Consider the following 22928-nt stretch of genomic DNA (forward strand, 5'->3'; position numbering starts at 1 on the left):
GGATCTGGTCCAAGTTGTCCAGTCTCTCCGCGGAAGGGAAGGCTCTTGCCAACCGGGAGTCCAGGACCATTCCGAGGTAGTTCATCCTGGTGGAGGGTATCAGTTGGGACTTCTCCAGGTTGATGATGATACCCAGGACATTGCAGAACCGCAGAAGCTTCGTGCCTTGCTCCCCCCTCAGTACTTCCTCTGAGGCTGAAAGTAACGACCAGTCCTCACGGTACCGAATCAGACGAATGCCCTGTTCGTGAGACCGTCGTGAAGACCTGAGGGGCTGTGGACATCCCGAAGCAGAGGGTCTTGAACTCCAACGTCTGGGTACCCCATTTTACCCGAAGGTACTTCCTGCTGGAGGGATGAACTGGAATTTGGATGTAGGCGTCCTTGAAATCTACTGACATCATGAAGTCCCCTTCCCTCAAGGACGCTAAGACAGACTTAGGAGTGTCCATCTTGAAGTCGGTCTTGCACACGAATTTGTTGAGGGCTGAGAGGTCTATGACCAGTCTCCAGCCCCTGTCTCTTTCTCCACCAGGAACAGCCTGCTGTAGAACCCCGGACCAGGGTCCTTGACTGGTTCCATCACTCCTTTTGCCAGCATTGCTGAGACTTCTTCCTGTATGGCTGTCTTTTTCAAGGGGTCCTTGGGGGCTAGTCACCCTGCTTGCTGATCTGGTATCAGAGGTGGGGGTTCCGCTAGGAGGGGTAACCTGTACCCTTCCTTCAGGACAGCCACGGTCCACAGGTCTGCTCCTTGGTCTTTACGTGCTTGCCAAGAGTGTTTGAGGCATCCCCCAACCTGAGACTGCGGCATGAGTAAGGCCTCCCTCCCTATCTTCTCCTAGAGGCGCGGCCTGAAAACCCTCTTCTGGACGCTGCATACGAAGGCCTATAGGAGGATTGAGCTGAGGCTGCTCCCCCTACGGGAGGGCTGAGAGGACTGTGACCAGACCGTAGTAGGGCTGTCTCTTCTGGGCTGGCTAGGAGAAGCCCGAGGCGGTAGAGGAACATTGGAGGTAGTCCTTCTGTGTGCAGGCCTCCTCACTGGAGGGGGTCTGGGATCGCCCTGGTCCTTGAGTTTCCTGACCCTTTCAATTGACTCCTCAGCTGCGCTCAGGGGAAAATCTAGTCGCCCCACAGGGTTAGGCTTCTCAGGGACCTCGCTTCTCTGTCAGGGAGCCGTTCGGTGATCTTGAGGACAGTGTCCCTCCTCTGTAGGACCCAGTTGGCGGCCTGCGCTAGTGACTGGTACGACAGAAACTTCAGGACCTTACCCCCCGAGCTAATCAGCTCCTTGAGTAAGGCTTGATCTTCTGGGACCGTGAGGTCGTACGATGCCTGGACGCCCACTAGGGTAGAAGCCCACCAATCCAGCCAGGAGAAGACATTCACGAGGTCCTTCACCATCTCCTTCATCATGGTGGCTTCCGAAGGAGAAAAACAGATTGGTGCTGTTGAGGCCCTCTCTTCCGCAGCTCCCTGTCCTAAAACGGCGAGTGCAGGTTCCAGTGTACAGGCGCCTGCACGGTGGCCCTCCGTGAGGTAAAACTTGCTCTGGGACTTCAGGCCCTGTAGTAGTTTGGAGGAACTCTGGTTCTTGGGAGCCTCATCGTGGTTGGCCACAGTCTTGTCCACGTCGGGTCTACCTAGCTTCACATCCCTGGCTAACGGTAGTGCCAGGGAGGGTCTCTGCTGGACGGGAGCATCCACCAGTCTGTTGAGACTGGACCGCCAGAATTCCTTGGAGGGGGGCTCGGGCTCGTCCAGCCTGTGGTGTCACCGAATGAGCCCTATCACTCTTCAATAGGCTGACACGTCCGCTGCTGAACCCTCCCCCTGATCGTCCAGCTCCTCCGCAGGACGAACTGCTGCTTGAGACGGGGCTCCTCCATCGGAGGTCTTCGTACGAGGAGAAGACAAGGCCTTGGTCCTCTCTATCTCCTGTGGTTCTGGCTGAAGAACGGGCATAGCCGTCGAGACTGAGGCCTCCGTCCTTGGTCCATCCTTCCTCACGGAGGTCCACGTGTCTGCTCGACGAGGGGAGCCGTCCTTCACGATCTTGACGGCTCAGGGATGCCTTGGAGGTCTGGACGCGGCTGCCAGACCGAAGGGGCGACTCTCTCCGCTGGGAGGATGGAGCCGAAACCTTCGCGGACTTATGCCTGTCTGCTGGGACCTGGAATGACGACTCCCTCCGTCAGTCGAATCTGCCACCGGACGAGTATCTCTCTGGAGAATGGGATCTAAGGCACCAACTTGAAGAGCCTGGAACTGCTGCCAATTCCAACAGTCTGCTGCAAGGGATGACTACCCACTCCTCGTCTGGGGAGCCACTTCTCCATTTTCTTCTGGGAAATCCGGAACGCCTCCTCCCGTGGCGAGACCTGGAGCGGGAGTGCCTCCTGTGGGACTTCTCTCGACGTCTTCTGTTTCCTCCGGGCTTCGTCCTCCGAGGAGCAGGAAAATGCCTTGACTGACGAACCCAACGACTTGTAGACCCGTTTAGGCGGGCCCGACTCACGCGAAGACGTAGGAGGGTTCCCTCGATGCTCGACAGACAACGGGGCCTGTAAGAAGACGTCCAGAAACGTAGCAGATGGCACTGGAGGGGAGCGCGGACGGTCTTCAGAGGGGGAACAGGAACCGAAGCCTTCTTCCATTCTCAGCGGGGACCTGAAGGGCGTCTTCGGGGGTATAAAACGCGAGGGGGTCTGATGTCGGTGTCGGCGAGTGTTCTTTCTCAGCAGTACCTTCGGCTGCAGAAGTTCCTGAAAAACAAGCCCAAGAGGCTGGAGAAGAATTAGGGACATTTTTCCCCCACATAGGGTCATCACAGGAGACATGTCCTGCTTGCACGTGGACTCCATCCCCCACACATACTCCCGACCCTCCCTCAGGCCCCACACTTGCCTGGAAAGACGCCACAACCCCACTATCTTGCAGATCAGACTCCTGGGGAAGGGCCACGGGCCTCTTCCCCGCAACGGACTTACCTCATCCCTACTCTGGGTAGGGGAGGGTGGCCGGGAAGCTCGGTCCGACGACACACCCGGCGAAGCAAGGGGAGAAGAGATTCTCGGCTTCTTAGGCGACTTCATCGCCTTCTTCTTTTTGGTGCCGTAACGCACCCACTGCACCTCGTTCCAGGACACGCACTCCGGACATGTGGCGGTAGGGGAACACACACAGCCCCTACACGACGAACACAAGGAGTGCGGGTCTACTTCAGGTTTCGACAGGAACGCTCCACACGATTTACCGGCCATAGGGCCAGGACAACGGCGGGGATGCTCCAAGACGCAGTAGGAAGCACTACGAGACACAAGAACGCACAGGGAAAGCAAAGGGAAGAGCACAAAGGAACCACGTGGGAACTGCGTGAGACACAAAGGGGTCGGGGACACAAAGTCACACTGGGATTAAAGAGAGCGGCGAGATGATATCGCGACGCGACCAGAGAACTTACTGGAGGTTGAGACCTGAGCAAGCATGCTCTCTGACCTGGGGTTAGCCTCAGGGCGCGTATCACTCCGCCTGAGGTTACCCCTCATAGAAAACGGGTATAGGGTAAACTACACAAAACTCTGGTCGGTTGGGAGGAGATCCCAGATACTCCCAAGAAAGTAGTTTGAGGTAAGTACTCCGTGTTGGAACAAATCTTAAATTAATCAACTGACAAGTTCTAATGAAATTGGATGAGACTATAGCTAGTGAACTGACAATATAAATATATACAGTAGTAACTTATAATTTTTTTCTAACATTTGAACATTCTTGTTTAGCAGTTGGATCAACACATTAGCATCGTTTACTTTCACTGAATTCTTTATTTAGTGTAAAGGGTTCATATTTATTGAAAAATTAAATGTTTTATTCAACAATGTTCATAACTAACTTAATTCAAGATACAAGTAGAGGTAGTTGGCCACTTTAGCTTCATCTTATTCTTTTCAACTTAGTGATAAATCTGATTGATGCAAATTTAGCTTTTTCATCTCTTTACTAAAACAAACTAATCAATTCAATAATCTGCATAAAAACTTATCAGGTGAAGTACCTCAAATATTCCATTCCTAAATTCTAATTTCTTTTGATAATTCCAAGTCCCCCCACTGTCAAATCTAGTCTTGTGTACTTTTAGCTCAGTGTTTACATTATCTGTAGCAACTGTCTCCATTGCTATCCTATAACAAATTTGCTAACATTATCACTAGTATTAATACTGTATCATAACAGGCTTGCTTAAATCCCTAGTTGGAAAAGCAAATGGTTAAAGTCCAACAGGCCAAATAAAGAATGCAATCTGTCTGAAACCCTACTGTTTTAGTATAAAACAATGTTAAATTGAGGGCTATCTGCTCAACACCAACAAGAAAACAACATCAAATTCAAGGCAAATCCAAAGAACAAAAACAAAAATTCCTAACAATAGATAGGCCCCCACAATTCTTGAAATATTTTCTCAACAGACCCACTTTCTGTGAGTAGTTAGTCCCTATAAATAATCTCTGATCATTTGACACTCGTATCTTCCCCAGAAGAAATGTAACATAAAACCAGACACTCATCACCATTAACTTGAGAAATCTTTCAATCTCTTTCCTCAACATTTTTTCTTGCTCAACCACAATTACTAATATTCTTTGGTAACTATAAGCTGTTTTCATCAAAAAATTTTCTTGCTCAACCACAATTACTAATATTCTTTGGTAACTATAAGCTGTTTTCCTCAAAAAATTTTCTTGCTCAACCACAAATACTAATATTCTTTGGTAACTATAAGCTGTTTTGCTTAAAAATTTTTCTTGCTCAACCACAATTACTAATATTCTTTGGTAACTATAAGCTGTTTTCCTCAATTTTTTCTTGCTCAACCACAACTACTAATATTCTTTGGTAACTATAAGCTGTTTTCCTCAACATTTTTTCTTGCTCAACCACAATTACTAATATTCTTCGGTAACTATAGGCTGTATGTATTTCCACCAGTCTGAAAACCTTCCAACACATAATACAGTAAAATAAATTCTCAGTACTGAGACCCTACAGTAAATGCCTTCATCTACCTATGCATTTAAAACTCCTTGTAAAATATTTTCATGTTCACCACAACCAACCTGGCACTGATTGGTAGTACCAAAAGGGTCCTCTTACAAAAGCTTTTCCATTATCAGACAATATACTACTAGGTGTTCTTTAGTAAAATAGTAGGCTGCACACCCAATGCCCCTGGCCATTTGATAACCTTCCGACCATCGTATCAAGGAGGCAATAGGCATCAATCCTCTTTTGGCAAGATCCTAGAGGAGTGAAATTGTGACTGCCACTGGACTTAGGAGTGACTCGTCTGATACTTGCAAGGTATTTCTTCATGTTGAAATTCAATTTCTATCCTGAAGTGCCATAAAACAGTATCCCCAACCAAAGGAAATTACAAGGTTAGATGTGTACAATTCTATAACTTGCTACCATCACTACAGTGGTTTTTTAATAGATATGCTGAACCTCCCACCCTCGTTTATCACTGAAATATGTGCAACCACAACTTTGGAACAAACACAATCACTATGTACAACACAAACACATTAAAACTGCACTAAATTTTAACTGTGGACAATAAACAGGAAGTAAGAATTTACAACCAAATAAAGCTTCTGACAATTATACAACCAAGTTAAGAGGAAGCATCAGACACATGAAAAAAAAGTTTCACTACAAAATATTTCATATACTGTAACTAGTATCCAGTAAATCTCAATACCTATTAAAAAGAATAAAAATTAAAACAACCTTGTATGCCAATACAAAATATGCAAAACATAAAAAAGAAAACATCTATGATAAAGTTATATGGAATGGCTACTAGGTAGAATTAAAACATCAAATATATTGTAGATGGTTTAGAAAGGGAAGAGCAAACACATTATTTAGGGTAGGTTAACCCAAATGGGTGAGTTGTCTACAAAGCGATATCTTGAAAATTAGAACCACATCAGAAAAATAATTTAACACTTTCAATAAGGAAGAAAGCTTACAATGTAACAATAATTACAATCAGTATGGTACAATTACATTAGGAATAGCAACACTTACCATACATACAATCTTGTGCCAACACTTCCAAACATTCAATCAAATGCCAACACTTGCAAACATACAATCAACTGACAACACTTCCATGCATACAATTAAGTGCCAACACTTCCATGCATACAATCAAGTGCCAACACTTCCATGCATACAATCAAGTGCCAACACTTCCATGCATACAATCAAGTGCCAACACTTGCAAACATACAATCAACTGACAACACTTCCATGCATACAATTAAGTGCCAACACTTCCATGCATACAATCAAGTGCCAACACTTCCATGCATACAATCAAGTGCCAACACTTCCATGCATACAATCAAGTGCCAACACTTCCATGCATACAATCAAGTGCCAACACTTCCATGCATACAATCAAGTGCCAACACTTCCATACATACAATCAAGTGCCAACACTTGCAAACATACAATCAACTGACAACACTTCCATGCATACAATTAAGTGCCAACACTTCCATGCATACAATCAAGTGCCAACACTTCCATGCATACAATCAAGTGCCAACACTTCCATGCATACAATCAAGTGCCAACACTTCCATGCATACAATCAAGTGCCAACACTTCCATGCATACAATCAAGTGCCAACACTTCCATGCATACAATCAAGTGCCAACACTTCCATGCATACAATCAAGTGCCAACACTTCCATGCATACAATCAAGTGCCAACACTTCCATGCATACAATCAAGTGCCAACACTTCCATGCATACAATCAAGTGCCAACACTTCCATGCATACAATCAAGTGCCAACACTTCCATACAAATCAAGTGACAACAATTCCATACATACAATCAAGTGCCAACACTTGCAAATATACAATCATGTGCCAACACTTGCAACCATCAAATCAAATGCCAACACCTGCAAACATACAACCAAGTGCTAACACCTGACACCATATAACCAAGTGCCAACACTGACACCATACAATCAAGTGCCAACACTGACACCATACAATCAAGTGCCAATACTTGTAAACAAAATCAAGGGACAAAACCTACAAACATACAATCAAGTGCCAACACCTGCAAACATACAATCAAGTGACAGCACCTACATACATACAATCAAGTCCCAACACTTCCACGCAAATAATAAAATGTCAACACCTGCAAACATACCATAAGTGCCAACACTTGCAAACAATCAAATGATAACACTTGCAAACATACAACGAAGTACCAGCACCTGCAAACATACAATCAAGTGCCAACAATTACAAACATACAATCAAATGCCAACACACAAACATACAACACTGCCAATAATTTTAAAAAATCAAATGCCAACACATGCAATCATACAATCAAGTGCCACCACTTGCAAACACACAACAAAGAGCCAACATCTGTAAACATACAAAGAGCCAACATCTGTAAACATACAAGTGCCACCACTTGCGAACATACAATCAAAAACCAACACATGCAAACATACAATCAAGTTCCAACACTTGGAAATATACAACAAAGTGCCAACATCTGTAAACATACAATCAAATGCCAACACCTGCAAACATACAACAAAAACCCAACACTTGAAACACATTCAAATGCCAACACATACAAAAATAAAATCAAGTGCCAACATCTGTAATCTTACAAGCAAGCGCAAACACCTTAATATACAGACAAGTGCCTAGACCTTCAAACATACAATCAAGTGCGAACACTTTTAAACATACAATCAAGTGCCAAGACCTTTAAACATACAATCAAGTGCCAACACTCATACATACATTCAAGTGCCAACACTCTTATACATACATTCAAGTGCCAACACTCTTATACATACATTCAAGTGCCAACACTCTTATACATACAATCAAGTGCCAACACTCTTATACATAAAATCAAGGGCCAACACTCTTATACATAAAATCAAATACCAACACCATCTGCAAACATACAACCAAGTGCCAAAAACCTGCAAACATACAATCAAGTGCCAACACCTGCAAACATACGATCAAGTGTCAACACCTGCAAACATATGATCAACGCCAACAACTGCAAACATATAATCAAGTGCCAACACCTGCAATCATACGATAAAGTGCCAACACCTGCAAACATACGATCAAGTGCCAACACCTGCAAACATACAATCAAGTGCCAACACCTGCAAACATACAAGTGTCATCACCTGCAAACACAATCAAATGCCATCTCTTGTAACCATAAAATCAACTTTCAACATGTAAACATAAAATAAACTTCTAACTCTTGTATAAATAAAATCAACTTTCAACTCTTGTAAACACAAAATCAACTTTCAACTCTCTTGTAAACACAAAATCAACTTTCAACTCTCTTGTAAACACAAAATCAACTTTCAACTCTCTTGTAAACACAAAATCAACTTTCAACTCTCTTGTAAACACAAAATCAACTGTCAACTCTCTTGTAAACACAAAATCAACTTTCAACTCTCTTGTAAACACAAAATCAACTGTCAACTCTTGTAAACACGAAATCAACTGTCAACTCTTGTAAACACGAAATCAACTGTCAACTCTTGTAAACACGAAATCAACTGTCAACTCTTGTAAACATGAAATCAACTGTCAACTCTTGTAAACATGAAATCAACTGTCAACTCTTGTAAACTCAAAATCAACCGACAACTCACGAAAACCTGAAATCAACTTTCAACTCTTGAAACCTACAATCAACTTTCAACTCTTGAAACCTACAATCAACTTTCAACTCTTGAAAACATAAAATCAACTTTCAACTCTTGAAAACATAAAATCAACTGTCAACTCTTGAAAAGATGAAATCAACTGTCAACTCTTGAAAAGATAAAATCAACTGTCAACTCTTGTAAACACAAAATCAACTGTCAACTCTTGTAAACACAAAATCAACTGTCAACTCTTGTAAACACAAAATCAACTGTCAACTCTTGAAAAGATAAAATCAACTGTCAACTCTTGAAAAGATAAAATCAACTGTCAACTCTTGAAAACAAAATCAACTGTCAACTCTTGAAACTCTTGAAAAGATAAAATCAACTGTCAACTCTTGAAACTCTTGAAAAGATAAAATCAACTGTCAACTCTTGAAACTCTTGAAAAGATAAAATCAACTGTCAACTCTTGAAACTCTTGAAAAGATAAAATCAACTGTCAACTCTTGTAAACTTAAAATCAACCGACAACTCTTGAAACCTAAAATCAACTTTCAACTCTTGGAACCTAAAATCAACTTTCAACTCTTGTAAACATAAAATCAACTTTCAACTCTTGTAAACATAAAATTAACTTTCAACTCTTGTAAACCTAAAATCAACTGTCAACTCTTGAAAACATAAAATCAACTGTCAACTCTTGAAAACATGAAATCAACTGTCAACTCTTGAAAACATGAAATCAACTGTCAACTCTTGAAAACATGAAATCAACTGTCAACTCTTGAAAACATGAAATCAACTGTCAACTCTTGAAAACATGAAATCAACTGTCAACTCTTGAAAACATGAAATCAACTGTCAACTCTTGAAAACATAAAATCAACTGTCAACTCTTGAAACCATAAAATCAACTTTCAACTCTTGAAAACATAATCAAATAACTCTTGTAGACATAATATCAAATGACAACTCTTGTAAACAAAATCAAATGCCAACTCTTAAAAATAATAAAATCAACTTTCAACTCTTGTAAACAGAAAAACAAGTGCCAACTCTTGTAAACACTATCAAATACCAACACCGGAAACAATTAATAAATAACTTTTTGAGAAGGATGGATATAAGAATATTTATATAAATAGAAATAAAAAAAAAAAAAAAAAAAAAAAAAAAAAAAAAGTATGAAAAAGTTACACATTCCCTGCCTATTGGTTGGGGCCTCAAATGTAGACTTTTGCAAGGGAATGAATATAGTCAAGAGCAAATGAATTAAAATGTTCGATAAATATAATATAAGACAAAATCCCTGAGTTCAACAACAATGCACACTCCAGATCATACCATCAACACCCAGGCCCCCAACAGCAAAATTATGGAAGCAAAAATCCAAATTTACTTTCATAATTAGTTCTTTTCTAAACTGCCAAAAAATTAATTGGCATCAAAGCTCTACTTGAGAGAGAGAGAGAGAGAGAGAGAGAGAGAGAGAGAGAGAGAGAGAGAGAGAGAGAGAGAGAGAGAGAAATATTCTCTTTTCTTTGTTTATTTTTTCCTCCTGCTTCAGATTTTACTGGCATTATCTTACTAATTACAGTATAACAAGAGTATTGCTCCTTGTACTCTACAGTATTAAAGTCTACTGTAATTTAAAATTTGATAAAGCCAAATTAAAAATCTTAGTTTCTCTAAATTTCTCTTGTTACTAAAATAACCACATGATTCTAATTACCTTTTTGAATAATCAATGTCTACAATGAGTTACTTTACAAATGTTACACAATAGCATTGAACCCAGATAGTAAAGGACATATTTTCCTGTTATTACCCCCCAAAAAAAGAAAAAAAATTACTGTTTGGGGCCAATAATCAACTCTTGGTAGTACAATACTGAACAGTACAATTAATTCTTGGTAGTACAATACTGAACAATACAATAAAGTTCAAACAGTGATGCAAAAACAATACATCTACACGTACTGTTCAATTCATCAAAATTGATTGATTGATTGAAAGTTTTATGGCACCCTGACAATCCATTTAATCAAAAGGATTTCTTTTATTAATAGTATCATGGATAAAAAAGGTCATTGGTATAATACAAATAAAAAATTCAGTTCAATAATACATGGCAGGAAAATCCCAAACCAATAAAGAGATTCAATTTCAAACTAGACTTCAATGCTTATTTCAATATCAAGCTTTCACCCAAATTATCAACAGTACAGTAGTATTATACTTTAAAGAACTTGCTATAGGGAAAATATTGATTACTGTACAGTATTTTAAATGCATGAAATAAATATTTTCACCATTAAAGTGAATTAAACCTGCAAAACACTAAAATAATTCATACAATTCATAACCACTAAACAACCTTGTACGCTTTCATGTACAAGAGGAGGAAGATGAAAGGGAGGCAGTTTTAATTTTGCAAGACCAAACCCAGAAATGTTAATGCCACTGAAACCTCAAATATATCACAGTATATAATGCACTTTAAATTTTGTACCCCTTGGAGGTGAGGAAACCTCAAAATATGTTATGCTCAAACTCTACAAACCAGTTCCATGTTAAATTGCCTAATTCTACTCCCAACCTCACTCTTTCAAGAATGCCTATTGCCCACGTACTGTACTTTAGTTCTGAAAAACTGATTCTCTACAAGTTATTTCAAGTTATTTCAGATCTAGCTCTTTCATGATTGCCTATTGCCCACTTACTGTACTTTGCTAAAACTGATCCTCTGTTAGTCATTTCAGATGTAATAAAACCTTTCCCACTCCAATTAAAACTGCAACCTTCATTCAAACGATAAGCATTAAGGTTCACATAATTGGAAGTTTTCGATGTTCCCATCAAAAAAGAAAAAAAATATTAAGCCATGCATAACCAAATTGTCTGAGATACACTGATAGGCAGGTATAAAAAAATAAGCCACTGATAAATTGGATTAAAACAGCCACCAAACTACAGCTACACATCTATCAATGATACTAACCTGGAGATCTGCTTGAAGCTGATCTAGGACTTGTGACATCTTTAAAAGTGACATTCACACTACGAGTCCTGCGACGTACTCTTGACAATTGGTCATCACTATCCCAAAACAACTGGAAATAGTTAATCAGTTTAAAAGAGACTACAAATGACTGAAAAGCAGTTAGCTATGATATACCCTCTAAATGCATAACTTCAACTAATCTATTTTTTTTTTAAACACATATCGAAGGACAGTGTTCTTAAGAAAGCCTACTCCTATCTAACACCAAGTTTTCTATTGGAGTAGGTTTGGCAGAGCTGTGATTCATAATATGAAACAACTGCACCTATGAAATATACAGTAGGTCTCTTCAATTCAGGCCTTTTCTAAAGACATCATACACTATGTATGTTGACTATTCTTTCATTTGACAAATACCCTGTACTTAAAAGACTTGCTTTCAACTTCCTGTACTACTTAATTTTGCAACCCCAGTACAGCACAATTTAGCAATGCCTCAAATTCTTAATGCACCATTCTTCACAGTTATTTCTAATGTTTACAGCAGGTGTAGGTGAAAGATACCCGCTCTACATTCAATTAAACAAACCTTTCCTACCTTCAAGTGTCACTCTCTGACTGGTAGTCTCACTTTAGGTTGAGAGGAGAGATTGAATGGAAGGGTTACACCCAAGAGCCCTTACATGAACTACCCAGGGTCAACAACTACAGATTATTGGCTATTCTCATAAGAAGCCCCTTCTACCAGTTACTGTACTTTGGAAAATAATTACTGATTATATAAAAAAAAAAAAAAATCTTACTTTTTCCTGATAATTTCTAGAGAATCTATTTATGGTGTGCAAGAAATACAAATAAACCTTGTTACTTTCAACCCCCAAAAACAGGGATTGTGAAGTATTGTTGGATTATAATTCAACTTGAAAACCACCATGTAATTAAGTACAGGTAGATTAAACAAGTGATTTGTTTACAAATGTCAGCATGGAAAAAACTTTCCACACACCATATGTGGAGATGACACTAATAACAACATTCCAAATCTTAAAATATATTATTAGTAGTAATCAATCTAAATAATTTCTCAATAAAATAATCAAGATAGTTTTTATAATGCTTCCATGAATTTGCCTCTCATTTTATCAATCAAAAGATAGTTTTACAATGCTTCCTTGAATCTGCCTCTCATTTTATTAATCAACAGAATGGTATACAGTACTGTATACTGGTACAACACATTACTAAATCAAGTACAGTAATTGTTCCCAATTGCATTTTATGGTCTATTTAGAATTATTCACCTATAGAGTCCTTTCAATGACGTCACTGGGAAACGCCGGCGGCCATGCTGGAGGGCATACAAAGCGAAAACATGGCGGCTGCTACAGCGAATATGGACAATGAGAGCGACTTTGTCAAACAATTGTCGGGTGATGATAAGCGTTTTTAAAAGCAGAAACTCTATCTAATTGATGGCCTAGATCCATACCAGATGCAGAATTCATTCAGTCAAAATATTGAGGATTTTCCCAGTATTTCATACATTGATATGGTAAACTACTTGGTACTGTCGGCCAACCCAGAACATGAGTGGGCATACATTTCCATTGAATAATCTGCTTCCAGAATTTATTGTTTTTCCCTTTAATGCTTTTAAGTCCAAAATTAGATAAACACTGGGCCAATGAAGAGTGTGTTTGTAATGTCAAATCTTTTATCAGTTCATGTCTAACCATTGTGTTTGTGTTTGGTTACAAATGCTATAATTTCTTATATACATATAAACATATGATGGACAAACTATTTTAATGCTCTTTGATGATCGTTTTGCCTCCTTGCAATTAAATGCGCAAGTTTAATTATTTTTTCGATGTTTCATATATAACCCAGAACATGAGTGGGCATACATTTCCATTGAATAATCTGCTTCCAGAATTTATTGTTTTTCCCTTTAATGCTTTTAAGTCCAAAATTAGATAAACACTGGGCCAATGAAGAGTGTGTTTGTAATGTCAAATCTTTTATCAGTTCATGTCTAACCATTGTGTTTGTGTTTGGTTACAAATGCTATAATTTCTTATATACATATAAACATATGATGGACAAACTATTTTAATGCTCTTTGATGATCGTTTTGCCTCCTTGCAATTAAATGCGCAAGTTTAATTATTTTTTCGATGTTTCATATATAACCTTAAGACCCCTTCGGGTTAAAGAAGCTTTCAGATATTATTATTATTATTATTTATAATCAATGTTTATTCATCACATAGGCCTGTATGTCTGCACAATTTAATATGACAAATTCGAAGATAATTTGTATTTTTCCTAACCATACAAACCTTAGCTATTTACAAAGGGTTATTACTTTTAGCGTAGCTGAAATGGCGAGCCATTAGAATTTAACGAGGGTGTATTACCCCCGCGCTAGTTAGCGGGGGGGTAGGGGAGTGGTAGCTAGCTACCCCTCCTCCCCCTCACACACAGGTGAATACTCACTTTCACTTAGAGGTAGGACTTGTCTTGGGGGACAGGGCTGGCGGGCAAATATGTGTAAATAGCTAAGGTTTGTATGGTTAGGAAAAATACAAATTATCTTCGAATTTGTCATTTGTTCCGTAACCGAAATACAAACCACGCTATTTACAAAGGGTGACTTATCCCTTAAGAAGGGTGGAAAGTCCCCAGCCATACTGGCTTTGGCTTTACCCGGGGACTCAGAATCCGAGTGAGTCGCACTCGAGAAAAGGAGTCCCTGCACCTCACAAGTTCCTTGCACCGCAAGGAACCATGTGGCCTACGTAAGCTTGTGTGTGAAGGAAGAAGTGTGACCCGTCTTAGGCAGTTGACCTGGAGTTCCAGAAGGAACTCTGGGTTAAGACGTTCCCAATACCACCTCGTCAGGGTATGGGGGACGCGACAGTATTGACTCAATACTCGGAACACAAGGAAGCATGGTTTACCTGCAGAGGTTCGAGGTCAGCTATGCAGAGACCAGGATGCTGCTTCCCCGTAGAGGGGATGATGAAGAAAGAAGTAAGGGCCAGACATACTTCTTTCGTTCATGCAGACTAAAACCTGATAACAATGCCCTCAACCTTCTGCTACCTGTCCAAAAAGGAGCCTGAGGTTAGACCAGCTGTTGTGTAGCCACCACAGAGCGATAGAAAACGTATCGAGACTCCTGTGGGTCACGCCCTGCAGGAAGCGGGCTGCGAAGGTCATCAGACGCTTCCAGATTCCAGCTTGTAGCACCTGCGTCACAGAGTAGTATTACTCGAAGGCGAGGGACGTTGCGATGTATCCAACATCGTGCTGTAGGGCGACGTGACGGGGGAGGGTCTGAAGACAGGTCGAGATGAATGTCCTTGAGTCCGGGCTGAAGAGGTATACTGGTGACTCTCCCCCCATGTCCTCCTTGTGTTCCCAAATCGGCTGCAACTGAGGCCAAACTGCAGCTGTTCCCAGCGCTAACCTCTCGATTCCTGTACTGGCCAGAAAGAGAAGGTCTTGGGACATCAGACACAGAATGGAGACTCAAAATCTTGAATGAATCGGACCGAAGGGTCGGGACCCTCAGATTCTGAGTCTAGCCAACAACTCAGGAGCGAGCCTGAATGTTGCCTTCCCCTCTTCCTTAGAAAGGGGGGAGTAGTAAGAGACCAAGAAGATTGCTTACACACTGGCCGTGGCCAGAGTGAGCAGAAGACCCAGGGCGGAATACAATCCGAGGCCTGTCGTAAAAGGGTCTTGAGAAGATCTCTTAAAGGACTAAAAGTCCGAGCCATGCTCCAAGTTGGAGGTCTTCCTCCGACTAGGGCAGGGACGATCGTAGCTTCGCATGAGCGAGGATAGATCCAGCGGGCAAGAAAAAGTTATTCCTTTAAGCCTGAAGGTCAGGGAAAGGCTGAGCGACAGGCTTCATTGCCAAGAGCGGAAAGGAGTTTCCTCCCGCCGAAAGGCAATAAGACCGTTATTGCTGGAGAAGAGGCCTCACGGGAAGAGGTATATCTCCCACGGCACCAACCACCTTAGACTCTTCACTTTGCCTGGGAGACCCCTGTGGATGACTATCGCAGATGACGCGACCTCCGTACCGCGACTGTAGCGGGTTGTCTCTTCTAGAGGAGGAAGCGTAGTGTCTCCAGGCATGAAGCCGAAGCGACGCCCCGGTTCGGGAGAGATGTCGCAGTGTGGTTGCTTGAGTAGTCTGCGCCGTGGGAGAAGCTCTCCCGGGAGTTCCGTCAGGGGAAGCAGAGGGTCCAGAAACCGTTCTGCACATAGTCCCAGTGGAGCTCTCCCATTGAAAGGTTGACAGACAACCTGGATTTGTTGAGACCCATTGTCCGCAGACAAAAAGGAGGGAAGACGCAGGCGTCGAAGTTGTCCCACCATCACCGGAATGCATCTTGCCAGAGTCTCGGGGTCTGAGACTGGGGGGAAAACTAGCGGAAGCTTGAGGTTCCAAGCTGTCGCGATCAGGTCCCCCAGACCAGCACTTGCTGGTTACCCAAGGTCAAAGACCCCTAGGTACACTCTCTCTATGAGGCTCTGCTCGGATAGTCTGAGAGAAACATTCCCCTGCCTGGAATGAGAGAGCCGATGGTGGAATTGAGAGAATCTCAATCATCCCGATATCTCTACTGCAAGATGTGAAGGTGTGAAAATGCGTCCCCTGCTGGTTAGCATGAAGTCGACACGCAACGGGGCGACTTGGCAGGAGCGGTAGGATCTGAAGAGGGGCCAGACTAAGGCCCTTAAGCCTGCCTGAATGATGGAGAGGTATCCTTCAGGTCTTGACCATAGGCCTGGACCGGAACATGCCCCCCCCCCTTTCCTTTGACGAGTCCGAGAACCGCATCAAGAATGTGGGGAAAGGACGAGAATATCCACTACCATCAAGAGGCTCCATAGGTCAACACCCATTGCAGGTTTAATAGTTCCGCTGGTCCCATAGGGCCAGGGAGTCCGGTTAAACATTGCCTGAAGCCACCGGAACTTGGATCGCCCCACATGGAACTTATCCTGAGGCGACCGTTCGGACTATAAACGGGTCAATGAGGAAAGAAGAACTAGGAAACGTTCCAAGGTAGGGCTGAAAACTCTGCTTGACTGAGAACAGGTACTGCGACTCTCCTCAGTCTTGCCACGGTGAACCGAAAGGAAGGCTCGGAGGATGTGGTAACAGAATCTGGCGTCCCCAGGTGGCCACCCATCCAAGTACCGACGTTGCTTAACCTCGCTGGACGGACGAGAAGCGGGGTTTCCAACGTGGTAAGGCGGTTGACTCAATATCATGGCCAGATACTCCAGATGTTGAGGCAGAGGAAGAGAAGGCTCCAAGCAAAATACCATGAGCCCACACTCATGGTCAGCATTCGGAAGCTTTTCCCGGCGCTGAAGAAGGTCGAAACCCGAGCCTACCGGAGTTGACCAGGCCTCCAAACAGCAGAGGAGGCGGAAGTCTGCACCTGAGCGGCCAAGAGGAAGGCAGGGAGAGTTCTCTGGGGAAACAAACCTGCTATGCCACGGCGGGATAGCCACACTGCATCATAAGCAGGAGTACTTGCAGTTTAGGCTGAATTCGACGAGCACCCTGGAAGATGGATGGAATGGAAACTGAAAGTACCCGTCCTTCCGATCCAGGGTTAAAGGAGTCCTGTCGCCTCGTTACCAGTCTGATCGATTCTGCTGGTCTACGCTGGCCGAAGTTTGTTCGACAAACTTGATCAGGGCTGAGAGGTCGACTATGGACATCCCCTCTCAGATCCTTCCTTACAAGAAAGGATCGACTGAGGGGGCCGGGGGTGAAGCCGTCGATGATCCTAAGGAAGACCTTCGCCTAAGGTATGGATCATTCTGCCCAACCGGGCAACTCTGCTGATGCTATGGCATAGAGGTTCAGAGACACTGAATTCGCTGACAGAGACGGCAGGCGCGATATCCTTGGCTACTCACAGAGATTGTGCGGGAATGGGCATCGGGAAGCTGTCATTCGGATGAGTAACCTTAAGCATCCTCCCAGCGAAAAAACCTGCAATCCTAGAGTTCGTGAACTCCTTTTAGGACTATGCCCCCCCGGGGGAGTCTCCCGTGCCAACTGTTCCTGACAGGAGGAAACTACAATTGGACACCTTGTCCCAGTTGTCGTAGCCGATAACTTAGGCCGACGTGGTTGAAAGAAAAGGGAGCTGGAGCCCTGCAGAGTCTGGAAGAAAGCGCCTTGGAGGAGTGAAACCGGAAGTCGATTTACTCCGCACAGCAGATGTTTAAGTCTCTGTCCTTGGGCAAAGACAAAACTCTTCTCAAGGATGGAAGGGTGTCTGAGGTCGTTGACCTCCACAGATGAGACACCCGAAGGAAGCCTTCAGTCAGTGCGTCCAGATGGTACAACATCGAGCTTGTCCGCAAGTAGATACTTAACGACGAAAGGCCAAGGTGCCTGAGCTCGAGAGGAGGAAAGTACCCTTGATCTTCCTGTAGCTTCCTTGAACCAAACCTCGGGCCGTAACCGAGGAGGGAAAGAACCTGGTAAGCTCCCAGAGGAAGAGGTAAGCAGTCACCCCTTGTCCGATGGAGAAATCTTCAACGGAAAGCCCCCCCCGCCAAAAATCCTTCCAGGGCGGGAGAAGGAGAGAGTACTCGTGCAGGAGAGGGGACCCTCGAGACCGACCTCTTGGGAACCAACTTCGCCCTGGGGGAAGTCACCACGAAGTCCACTCCTCTCTTTCTTTTCAGCGTAGGAGAGACAGCCGCTGGTTTGTTACCCTGGCCGGTGAGTGCTGGTTTCATAAACCTCATTAACGCCCGTGCCAGCGGATCAAACCATGTCTGCTGCTCCAAGGACACAGAGTCCGAAATCCTCGCTAAGGTGAAAGGGATCGGGCGATCCTTTGGAGAGGACACGACGGTTCCTGCCTGAAAAGAAGGTGGGAAGAATGCTGTACTGACCTGTCTTCGTCCTGCACTACCAACCTGTGCTTGGATGGAGGTGATCCCGAGTGCCGCCTAGGAGCACGCGTCCCTGCTGCTACCACCGGCTGTGGAATTCGCCGCGAACTATGGTCGCGCGAGGGCGAACGGTCGCGCAAAGGCGAATGGTCGCGCGGGCGCACAGGCGAGCGGTCGCGCGGGCGCGCAGGCGAGCGGTCGCGCGGGCGCGCAGGCGAGCGATCGCGCGGGCGAGCGATCGCACGGGCGCGCAGGCGAGCGATCGCGCGGGCGCGCAGGCGAATGGGCGTGACGGCGAGGGATCGTGCTGCCGCGTAGGTGAAGAAGATCGCTGGCGGTAAGCGATGGCGAGCAGCATGTGTAGGTGAAATGATCGCGTGATAGGGTGCGATGGTGATCAGCATCCGCAAGAGGGCGAGCGTTCAGGGTTGTGCGATGAGGAGCAGCATGCGTAAGCGGGCAATCGTGCAGGGTTGTGCGATGGCGAGCAGCATGCGCGGGTGAATGATCGCGTGAAAGGGTGCGATGGTGATCAGCATCCGCAAGAGGGCGATCGTTCAGGGTTGTGCGATGAGGAGCAGCATGCGTAAGCGGGCAATCGTTCAGGGTTGTGCGATGGCGAGCAGCATGCGCGGGTGAATGATCGCGTGAAAGGGTGCGATGGTGATCAGCATCCGCAAGAGGGCGATCGTTCAGGGTTGTGCGATGAGGAGCAGCATGCGTAAGCGGGCAATCGTTCAGGGTTGTGCGATGGCGAGCAGCATGCGCGGGTGAATGATCGCGTGAAAGGGTGCGATGGTGATCAGCATCCGCAAGAGGGCGATCGTTCAGGGTTGTGCGATGAGGAGCAGCATGCGTAAGCGGGCAATCGTTCAGGGTTGTGCGATGGCGAGCAGCATGCGCAGGTGAATGATCGCGTGAAAGGGTGCGATGGTGATCAGCATCCGCAGTTGAGGGTCGCGCGATGGCGATCAGCATCCGCAGTTGAGGGTCGCGCGATGGCGATCAGCATCCGCAGTTGAGGGTCGCGCGATGGCGATCAGCATCCGCAGTTGAGGGTCGCGCGATGGCGATCAGCATCCGCAGTTGAGGGTCGCGCGATGGCGATCAGCATCCGCAGTTGAGGGTCGCGCGATGGCGATCAGCATCCGCAGTTGAGGGTCGCGCGATGGCGATCAGCATCCGCAGTTGAGGGTCGCGCGATGGCGATCAGCATCCGCAGTTGAGGGTCGCGCGATGGCGATCAGCATCCGCAGTTGAGGGTCGCGCGATGGCGATCAGCATCCGCAGTTGAGGGTCGCGCGATGGCGATCAGCATCCGCAGTTGAGGGTCGCGCGATGGCGATCAGCATCCGCAGTTGAGGGTCGCGCGATGGCGATCAGCATCCGCAGTTGAGGGTCGCGCGATGGCGATCAGCATCCGCAGTTGAGGGTCGCGCGATGGCGATCAGCATCCGCAGTTGAGGGTCGCGCGATGGCGATCAGCATCCGCAGTTGAGGGTCGCGCGATGGCGATCAGCATCCGCAGTTGAGGGTCGCGCGATGGCGATCAGCATCCGCAGTTGAGGGTCGCGCGATGGCGATCAGCATCCGCAGTTGAGGGTCGCGCGATGGCGATCAGCATCCGCAGTTGAGGGTCGCGCGATGGCGATCAGCATCCGCAGTTGAGGGTCGCGCGATGGCGATCAGCATCCGCAGTTGAGGGTCGCGCGATGGCGATCAGCATCCGCAGTTGAGGGTCGCGCGATGGCGATCAGCATCCGCAGTTGAGGGTCGCGCGATGGCGATCAGCATCCGCAGTTGAGGGTCGCGCGATGGCGATCAGCATCCGCAGTTGAGGGTCGCGCGATGGCGATCAGCATCCGCAGTTGAGGGTCGCGCGATGGCGATCAGCATCCGCAGTTGAGGGTCGCGCGATGGCGATCAGCATCCGCAGTTGAGGGTCGCGCGATGGCGATCAGCATCCGCAGTTGAGGGTCGCGCGATGGCGATCAGCATCCGCAGTTGAGGGTCGCGCGATGGCGATCAGCATCCGCAGTTGAGGGTCGCGCGATGGCGATCAGCATCCGCAGTTGAGCTAGTAGCTGGCGAACCATGTTCCTTCAGAAGTGTTGGAGAACGTTGGCGTGCCAGCTGTAACACACGTGGGCGATCCGGAGATCGCTGGCGAGCTGATGATCGCTGACGAGCTGATGATCGCTGGCGAGCTGATGATCGCTGACGAGCTGATGATCGCTGACGAGCTGATGATCGCTGACGAGCAGAAGGCTACGCGTGGAAGCCTGCGCAAAGAAGAAGAGTCCTTGACCCCGACCTGAACCGAAGTTCTAGATCGCGAGGGCGAACGTGGGCGCACAGGGCACGTAACAGGAACCGCAGGGAAGATCATCTTGAAAGCGCTGACGAACAGGAGAGCGCTGACGAACAGAAGGGCGCACAGGGAAACCCTGACACGCAAGGGAAGAACCCCCGTGGGGGCAACCCTTTGCCCCGAAGGGATCGTTGTCCGCCGGGAGACTGATGTCCGTCGGAAGACCGCTGTCCGTCGGGAAGACCGCTGTCCGTCGGGAAGACCGTTGTCCGTCGGGAAGACCGTTGCCCGTCGGAAGACGAGATTAGACTGCTGTCCATCTGCACCAAGACGGAAGATCGAGAAAAAGAAGTTGTAGGCTGCAATCGGAGATTCAAAAAGGCGCCTCAAGCACCCTTATAGGGAGATGAGAGGCCCTTACGACGAGGCGGACGGAGGGCCTTACGGCGAGGGAGGCCAACAGCAACAGCAACAGAAGAAACCTCCGAAGAGGAGTCTCTATGAGTGTACTCTCTCGCGAACGAAAGAGAAACACTTCGTGGAAGAGACTGGTCAGCCAGTGACCTAAAAGGGGCAATCCTCCGAAGAGGAGCTCCTGCAGTTGCCCAGCCCCTTGAGCGAAACTGCAGGTGCGACCGCTCAGCACCAAGAGCATAGTCGCACGAAAAAAAGGCAAGAGAAGAACCCCCCAAAAGAGGAAAAGCTCAAGCCTGGACAGGAAAAAACTTCCCTCGGAAGGAAAGTTATCCGCCCAAGGAGGCAAGCCTCCTGACTGTTCTAAAATGAACTGGAGAGCTGTCCGTCGACACGGGAGTACTACCAGTAGAAGGAGACACGCCCCTGACGACAATACAAGGGGGGAGGCAGCAACAGCCGAATCCCCAGGACTCAACCAGACAGCTCACACCGTTGCTATATTACAGAAACGAACTAGATCGGTAACTGTAAAAAAAAAATAAAACAAATAATATTAGTACACATTCATTCCCCCGGGAAGGCTCCGAAGAGGAATCCCGAGGAAAAGGAACAAGAATTACACAACAGGCACGTGCCCTCACAACCACTTACACTCGCGGAAGGAGAGCTGTAACCAAAACAGAATTATAACAATTATAATTATGTAACTATGTAATTATGTAATTTAAAAATGAATGAACACTAATGAAAAAACGAAAACCCCGAAAGGAATCGTTCTACAAGCTGAAAAATTAACAACTACAATTAGATTCATAAACTAATTGAGACAAAATGTACGGCGTAGCAACCCCACCCACACGGGAAGGAAGCTACAAGGGCGTAGTAAAACATAGTAAAAGGGTGAACGACCTCAAGAGAGAGAGAGAGAGAAAGACCGAAGTCAAACTCGATCGCAACCCATAAAATTAGGCCGTGGTGGCCTAACTGCCGAGGCCTCCACGTAGATATCGTACACTACACACACACATCTGAAAAGGAAACTTACTTATTTCTATACTCAAATATATATACAAACATGAAAACATGTTTACATATATATTGAGTAAAAGAAAAGTAAGCGATTAAGTAAAGACAAAACAGACAATGGCTGCCAAGCGAGGACCAAGACAGAGACGTCTGTCACAGTCCGAGCCAAAAGTGAAAGTGAGTATTCACCTGTGTGTGAGGGGGAGGAGGGGTAGCTAGCTATCACTCCCCTACCCCCCCGCTAACTAGCGCGGGGGTAATACACCCTCGTTAAATTCTAATGGCTCGCCATTTCAGCTACGCTAAAAGTAATAACCCTTTGTAAATAGCGTGGTTTGTATTTCGGTTACGGAACAAACACAAATTAAAATCAATATAAATATACACTTAATTATATATAGGGAGGAGCACCTTGACGAAATAGAGACCTAGGTAAGTAGCCTTTGTTAATAAAGCCAATATGGGC

General features: G+C 45.4%; 2 protein-coding genes across 6 annotated transcripts in view; one reads left to right on the forward strand and one right to left on the reverse strand.

Annotated features, from left to right (window-relative positions):
- The window catches only part of tefu (Serine/threonine-protein kinase tefu), a 912746-nt gene that overhangs the window by 365626 nt on the left and 524192 nt on the right, over window positions 1-22928 (forward strand). The window lies entirely within an intron of this gene.
- LOC137652269 (ATPase family AAA domain-containing protein 2-like) overlaps window positions 1-22928 on the reverse strand; it is a 102471-nt gene that overhangs the window by 74134 nt on the left and 5409 nt on the right. For 3 of the 5 annotated variants that reach the window (XM_068385548.1, XM_068385549.1, XM_068385546.1), the window contains exon 2: window positions 11755-11866. The exons of the other annotated variants lie outside the window; for them this stretch is intronic. In XM_068385548.1, coding sequence (XP_068241649.1) covers window positions 11755-11866 — 112 coding nt within the window. The remainder of the gene's footprint in view (window positions 1-11754; window positions 11867-22928) is intronic. 5 annotated transcript variants of the gene reach the window in all.

This window comes from Palaemon carinicauda, chromosome 13, assembly GCF_036898095.1.
Source record: "Palaemon carinicauda isolate YSFRI2023 chromosome 13, ASM3689809v2, whole genome shotgun sequence".
NCBI classification, from domain to species: Eukaryota; Metazoa; Arthropoda; class Malacostraca; order Decapoda; family Palaemonidae; genus Palaemon; species Palaemon carinicauda.